We start from the raw sequence: 7,290 nt of genomic DNA, 5'->3' as shown, positions 1-7,290 counted from the left end.
TGGGAGTGGTGGCTCTTGCCTGTAATCCCAGCACTTTGGGAGACTGAGGCAGGAGGATTGCTTGAGCTCAGGAGTTCAAGACCAGCCTGGACAACATAGCAAGCCCTCATCTCTACAAAAGTCACACACATAAGGTTAGCAAGGTGTGGTGGTGTGTGCCTATTGTCCCAGCTACTGGGAAGGCGAGGTGGGAGGATCACCAGAGCCCAGGGGGTCGAGGCTGCGGTGAGCCGTGATGGTGCCACTGCACTCCAGCCTGGGTGACAGAGTGAGACCCCCTGTTCTAAATAAATAAGAGTAGATAGCTCTGGCACCTTGCAGCAGAGTGAGGAAGAAAGTGAGCAAGGAGGTAGGGTGGGCCCCGAAGACTGACTAACGGGTTGGAATGGAACTCAGTTATCCAGCTCCAGTTATTGTCCAAGGGAAAGTTTTCATAAGCACCCACATACCTCCCCTCTCTCCCCCTGTCCCTCATTAGCTCTACTGGTAGGTGGAAGTGTTATTTATTTTACATTGAGATAGCCATTCTAATGATGTGTTTTTAATGATCATGTTTTCACTTTACTCCTTTATCTTGTCATGAACCTGCTCAGGTACGATATACTTTAGTCAGTAAATTTATATCATGAGTTGAGTGTTAATACAAACAAATCCAACAAAAATGTCGTTTAAAAAAATCATTTCTCCAATAGAAAAGCGGTCAACCTTAACATAGGGGAAGTGGGGGCGAGGATGGGAGAAAGGCACAGAGCAAGGGATGGGCCTCTCGTTTATCAGTCACGCCAAGTATCTTTTGAAATTTATTTCACAGAATACCACTGTCGTCGATTCCGATCGGTTTTGTGTCTCCTGCTCGCTTTCGTACATCCCCACTACTGTGGCCCTCTAGTGGAGAAGGGGACAATTTGCTCATTTTTGCCACACATTCGAGTCATTGGAAAACAAGGGACACCTGAGGATAGGAAGAAGTAGGCGGCCATCCTCTGGGGTTCAGAGGAAGTCCATGAAAGTCTGAAGCGCAGGAAATAAAGAATGGGAGCCAGAGGGACAGGGCAGGAAAGGGAAATATGGAGGGGAGGGTAACACTTCCACCTCTTCTTGACCTTATAGAAAGAGACAAATGAATAGCTTATCCAGACTGAGCGTGCGTACTTGTCACAGGCCCTGCGGGATCCACTCCCCTACCCTCCTGCCCCTCCTCCACCCTGCCTTCCCATGGGAGTAACTCCTACCTCTCCCATCTAGCAGTATGCAGTCCACATGTGGTCTCACTCCCTAAGCTCAGAAGACAAGCTCTTGCACTCATCTGCCATAGAGCTGCATTTATTTACTGAGGAGGGCAAGGCTATCCCTCTGGCATACCTCCCACCACAAATCCTGGTCTTTGGACCCTGTTCACCACTGGGTTCCACACAGTTCCAAGGCTGACCAAAGAGGCAAGCTCATGTTCGTGCGAGGTTGCTAACCCAGGCAGTGTGGCCTCAGCGTCCTCACATTAGGTTGAAAAGTCAACAGAAGGAGGTCTTAGGACTGCTGTGTGGGCATGCCCACAGTACCAAGCACTAATGGAAAGCAGATGAAAGAACGAAGCACGAGCCAATGTGTACTTTCCAATAATTTTTTTGTTTTTAATATCAATTGATGTTTTAAAAAATACAGAGGTGTTTGACACAGAATAGCACCATTGTGTAGGACACACACAGTTCCTGCGCCCGGCACCTGAAGGGGAGTCTTCTTGCCTGGGCTGGGGGCAGTCACTCAGAGGGCGTTTAACTCACACCAGTTAGTTTCCTGCCTCTGCCTTGACCCAAAGGTCTTACAGGAAGACAATAAATAAATAGAACACCGAGATTTTATTTTGCAGTCTGCCCAGTTCAGCTCTCTTAGAAAGAGAAGGGAGAAAAGTCTGAACTGTAAGAGGGTGGGTTGAATGGACATCAGGTCAGGTCAGCCATTCAGTGCAGAGTCCTAGAGTGACTGGAATTGGAAAGTACTTGGGTCCTTTGGGTTTGCAACGGATTGTGTTGTTTCTGGGTTCGGGTGTTTACAAGAAGCAGACCGGCCCTATGTCCACACCAAATTCCTGCTCGGGCCCTCCTATGTCCATGGGGGCAATGTCAATGATGGGCAGGCGCGAGGTCTTCTGTGACCGGTACTCGATGACAGTCTTGCCCCACTTACCGGTGTGTTTCTAGGGGAGAAAGGGAGGAGATGCTGTTCAGCAGATGCCTTGTAATCCAGCATCAGTTTCCCAGGACCCCAAAACTGAGCAACCCGGGAAGGCGGGGTGGAGGAGGGGCAGGAAGGCATCATAACCCACGAAGTGTGACCCACACTCAGAGGACTCCTGAGACCTCAGTTTGCCAAAGTCCTCTCTGCTTCAACCCCTATCTTTAGCAGTAGGGCTCTCCTTCACTGTAGCCTCTCCTTCCTTCCCCACACCCCAAGGTGGGCTCTCTGCCTTCGGATCCTTTGTCATGCTATTTATAAATATGACATGAACATTCTAAAAGAGTCACTGGGCACGCTGAGCAAGGTCTTATTCCCCCAAGCCAGATAAGTGGAGAAGACAGAATAATGTGTGCCACTCCCTCACCTGTCACTCAGCTTGTCTTCTGTATGTAACTCCTTAAACTCACACCTCTGAAGACCCAGTCACTTTAGGACCTGACACCTGCCACGGGCCACCCCTCACCCCTACTCTGTCCAGCCCAGGTCCGGGTAGCTCTTCTCTCTGGTGGCCCCAGCCAGCCCCACTCACCGTGCAGCCATCCTTCAGGGCAGTGTACGTGAACCTGCTGTTGCCCTCAGCCCGGATCTCCACGTCGTTGGAGCCCTGGATGAGCAGGGCCTTCTTGAGGTTGCCAGCTGCTTCGTCCAGGTAGGCAATGCTGTTCTTGCAGTGGTAGGTGATGTTCTGGGAGCCCTCCGTGGACAGCAGGCGCAGGAAGGTCATCTGGACGTTGGCAGTATTGGGAGCCAGGTTGTCATCGCCATAGCTGAACTGTTGGGGCAGAGAGCAGTGATGTGAGGCCTTGGAGCCAGCATCAATGGAACTGCAGGGCTGTGGGGCTGCCAGGGACTCAGGGTTCAAGGAGCTGAAGGATGCTGGGGCATTGGGAGCTTGGGGGGACATTTTCGCTCCCAGGGAATGAATGGAGCAACTCAGAGGACCCCTGTTTCACCTCTAAATGGGTGAAAATAGTCTTCCCCCTCTTTCCTCCCTATCAAGCCCAAATGAAAACAGAAAGAGAAAGTGGGGAAGGTGCTAAAAACATCCAGAAGGAAGAGAAAGTTTGAGGAAGCATCTCTGCTCATCGCCGAGGGCATCCAAGCACTCACGTGGAAGCCACCGTTGATGGTTTCTCCAAACCAGATGTGTTTCTTCTCCTTGCTCTTGCTGCTCCACCAATTCTTCTTGGGAACGTTCGCTGGGTTGGGGTAGACGCAGGTCTCGCCTGTCTCCATGTTGCAGAAAACCTTCATGGCGTCCAAGGTGCAGCCCTGGTTGGGGTCAATCCAGTAGTCTCCTGCAAAGGGAAGAGGTAGTGTCCACAGGGGCTCAGGCAGGCACAGGAAAGCAAAGGCCTGAGAGGGCCAGCCTATCTGCGAGAGATGGAGAGGCCTATAGGGATGCCAGGGAGAGGACACGGGGTGAGGTTCACATGTGGCCTGGAGGGAGGGGAGATAGGAAGAGGCAGGGCAAGGAAATCTGGATGGGTAAAGCCCAGTCCTGCCCAAGGGCACAAGCAGGAGCTGCTGGTTGGTGAGTGGAGTCTACCCTGAGGTCACCTCTGCCAGGAAACCATGGACAGGTGCCAGGGCTGCAGCTTCTCTGCTGTGAAATGAGGGAGCAACTCTCTGTTGGAACTTCCCAGACCTGGGGCATCTCCACCTTTGCTGCTAAAGGTGGCCTTGCTCAATGGGCTGACTCCCTGCTGTCTGAGGCAGGGAATCCCGTCCCCCAGGCTTACCGCTCTTCCACTCAGGGTGACAGAGTTTCAGGTCCCGGCAGGTGCGTGCAGGGTTCTTGCGGGAGCCCTCGGGGCTGCGGATGCTCTCAATCTGGTTGTTGAGGGACTTGAGTGTGGCATCTACCTCGGCATCATGTTGTCTCAGGTTGCCAGCTGCCTGGTCAGCCCGCATGTACTGCAGGGGGTCGGGGCCCTTCTCTCTCTGGCCTAAGCCAGCAAAGGCGGACATGTCGATGCCAGGGCCAGGGGGACCTGGAGGGCCAGGGGGTCCGGGATTTCCTGGAGGACCCTGAAGCAAGAAACAGAGAGATCAGCCAGGAATTGTGGGAAGTTGTCCCCCCGGAATCCATCTCCATCTGCTAGAATGTACTAGGATGTCCTCTTCCCAGTCCTATGGGTGGGGCAGGGGTACAGCAGGCAGGACCAAGGAAATCATAGCGCAGTTCCCATGTCTTCCTTAGCCCCTCTCTTCTGTTTCTCAGCACCAATAATGGGCCCTGTGATCCTCTGAGGAGACCTCAGGATAAAGGATTGTCATCACCATTAGCCGCAGGCTGATACCCCAAAAGAGGCCCCAGGCACTAGAAAGCTCAAACCTCCTGGATGCTGTGGACATCTCAGACATCAAGGAAGGAGTCAGCACACTTACAGCAGGGCCAGTTTCGCCTGAACGTCCACGGGGACCAGGAGGCCCAATGGGGCCAGGGATTCCATTAGCGCCGTCTTTGCCAGAGGGACCAACGGGGCCGGGAGGACCCTGCAGTAGAGACAGGAGGTCATGGTAAAAGAGTGGTCATCACAGGGAAGGCTAGGAAGTCGCTGGGGCTGGCTAGGTGGCCCTCCTGCTAGAACCAGACATTCCGCTCCCAATTCTTCACATCGCTCTATCATGGAGCCCTAAGTTGGTCTCTCTTGCGTCAAGAACCAGCAGGTTGGCTTCATGGCTCTCCTACGCTCCTAAACTCCTCTGTGTGAAATCCTGTTACCAGGGGGTCTGTCTGACAGTGAGAGCTGTTTTGATTCATCTTATGGCCACTGTGACCTCAGGTGCTTTTCTGGCCAGAGTCACATCAAGCCAGTCCCACCCCCGCTACTGAACGAAGACCCCAAGGCTTTCCTAGAAGCAGTAACATTTCCACCCTATGGGAACACCTGGCTGGTGCCCTAGGCCACCCCTCCAAAGGGCTCCCCCCACCTCCCAACTCCATCTCACTTACTCTAGGGCCAGAAGGACCTGCAGGACCAGAAGCACCTTGGTCTCCAGAAGGACCCTGTGAAGAAGGAAGACGCAAAGGGCAGAGGTCAGCGTGCACACACACACATACACACGCACACATATCTTGGGAGTTGAGGAAGAACTTATATGTCCCACCCATTCCTTTTCCACCTCCTCCTCCCTCCAGCCCTGGGTAGGTCCTGGAAATTGTTTAGGATGACCCAAGCTGTCTTGGCAGCATGAGGAATTCAAGAGGACTCTGAGCTGCAGGAGGTCTCAGGGAGCCCAGTGCAGGCAGTGACACTCACAGGAGGACCGGGCAGACCTTGCAGACCAGTAAAGCCACGGTGTCCCTTCAGGCCCCTCTCGCCAGGCTCTCCAGACTCTCCTTTGTCACCTCGGGGGCCTTGAGGTCCCTGGAAGAAGACAGGCAACGTTTGGGTCAGGACAGGAGCCCTGTGTGTCCCACCAGAGTTGAGGAGTCCCAGGAACCACAGGGTCCCTGCCGCCCTCCAGGTCTGCCCCTGCTGGGGACCCAGCACAGGATGCTTGGACACTCACCGGGATTCCCCGGGCTCCAGCCGGTCCTGAGGGCCCCATAGGGCCTTGTGCACCCTGAGGAGAGCGTGAGAACAGTGTCAGAGCAAAGCCAAGACTGGGGCTGTGGGCAGGAGCTCCTCTGCGTCTGCCCCTAGGGACTGAGGTTGCCACTCATATGGCACACGGACTACCTAGACCCAGGGGCTGCCTCAATCACCCTGCACAGGGGAGGGTCATCCTGGAAGTGCCCCCTGCTTACTAAGCCACCCTCCTTACCACCGGCTGAATTATTGAATTCAGGATACTCACAGCTTCTCCTCTGTCTCCCTGCTTGCCAGTTGGGCCAGCGGGGCCAGGAGAGCCAGGGGGCCCGGGGGCTCCAGGAGCACCCAAAGCACCTGTCTCACCACGATCACCCTGTCAGGAGAGAGGTCTAGGCTAAGAGAAGAATGTTCCAGAAGAGGCAGGGACAGAAAGATCCTTTCAGACTAAGACAAGACTCTGACTCCAACCTGCCACCCAGGCTGACCTGTCAGGCCTGAGGCAATGTCCTTCCCATCCCACAGCACAGAAAAACCAGATGCTCACCTTGACTCCAGCCGCGCCATCTCTGCCAGGGGGGCCGTCAGCACCGGGGCTTCCCTGGGCAGAAGGAAACAAGAATACATGAGGGCTGCTTCCTGCCCCATCTCCCGCTCTGCTCTCCTGTCCTCCCTTCAGAAGCCCAGAACTGTTGTTTTCTGCCCCACTGATGCTTTGGAACCAAAGTTTCCTTGACGAGCTTCTATCGCCTTCCTTTCTGTGGGCCCAGCTCTTGGTCTTTGTGCCTGTCTCTCCCCCATGACCTTCCCATGCACCCAGGTTCTTGGGCCTATGGGCCAACTCTGCAACCCCCTTCTCTAGGGACCAGGACTTGGTCTGTCTGGCCTGGCACAGAGACACACAGGGCTCCTCTCCCTAGTCAGGGCCACCAGAGGGGTCCCACTGCTCACCTCTCGTCCAGGTTCACCAGCAGGACCAGTCAGGCCAGGAGGACCCACAGGGCCAGGAGGACCTCGGTCTCCAGATGAGCCAGGAGCTCCCTGCTTGCCAGGCTCACCCTGGAGAGACAGAGACAAGGACGATGAGTGCACAAGGTAAGCCTCCCTGCCAGGGCCCACTAGCCCTTCAAGGGAAAGGGCAGAAGAAGGGACAGTTCTAAGGGTGATGAGTAGGTGGAAGCTTCTGGCATTGTTTCTGTAGAGGCCAGGCCACCACACCAAGAGCACTGAGCAAAGAGCCTTGGAACTGGGCCAGACTGGGCCCAGCTTGACCAGAGGGAGAAGCATCCCACACTCACCGATGGACCAGGCAGGCCGGGGAATCCTCTCTCACCACGCTGTCCAGGCAGACCAACAATGCCCCTCTGACCAGCCAGACCCTGGGGACCTGGAGGACCGTCGGCACCCTAAGAGAGGAGAGGGGGAGATGAGAAGTGACACAGAGTGTGCAACCTGGCCGAGACTATTCCGGCCCTGCCAGTGCACCTCTCTCTGTGCCGCCCCCTCCCCGCCTCCCCAC

General features: G+C 55.0%; 1 protein-coding gene across 1 annotated transcript in view; it reads right to left on the bottom strand.

Annotated features, from left to right (window-relative positions):
• Window positions 1-1,604: 1,604 nt before the first annotated feature.
• COL2A1 (collagen type II alpha 1 chain) overlaps window positions 1,605-7,290 on the bottom strand; it is a 32,160-nt gene continuing 26,474 nt past the window's right edge. The window contains exons 43-54 of the mRNA XM_008069255.2: window positions 7,070-7,177; window positions 6,723-6,830; window positions 6,319-6,372; window positions 6,040-6,147; window positions 5,752-5,805; window positions 5,499-5,606; window positions 5,192-5,245; window positions 4,624-4,731; window positions 3,975-4,263; window positions 3,343-3,530; window positions 2,762-3,004; window positions 1,605-2,191 (exon numbers count right to left, since the gene is read on the bottom strand). Coding sequence (XP_008067446.1) covers window positions 2,045-2,191; window positions 2,762-3,004; window positions 3,343-3,530; window positions 3,975-4,263; window positions 4,624-4,731; window positions 5,192-5,245; window positions 5,499-5,606; window positions 5,752-5,805; window positions 6,040-6,147; window positions 6,319-6,372; window positions 6,723-6,830; window positions 7,070-7,177 — 1,569 coding nt within the window. The 3' untranslated portion in view covers window positions 1,605-2,044. The remainder of the gene's footprint in view (window positions 2,192-2,761; window positions 3,005-3,342; window positions 3,531-3,974; window positions 4,264-4,623; window positions 4,732-5,191; window positions 5,246-5,498; window positions 5,607-5,751; window positions 5,806-6,039; window positions 6,148-6,318; window positions 6,373-6,722; window positions 6,831-7,069; window positions 7,178-7,290) is intronic.

Source organism: Carlito syrichta, unplaced genomic scaffold, assembly GCF_000164805.1.
Source record: "Carlito syrichta isolate Samal-C Ts95f unplaced genomic scaffold, Tarsius_syrichta-2.0.1 Scaffold311884, whole genome shotgun sequence".
Classification (NCBI taxonomy): domain Eukaryota; kingdom Metazoa; phylum Chordata; class Mammalia; order Primates; family Tarsiidae; genus Carlito; species Carlito syrichta.
The sequence above is the reverse complement of the archived record's forward strand: the minus strand, read 5'-3'. Positions and strand labels throughout refer to the sequence as shown.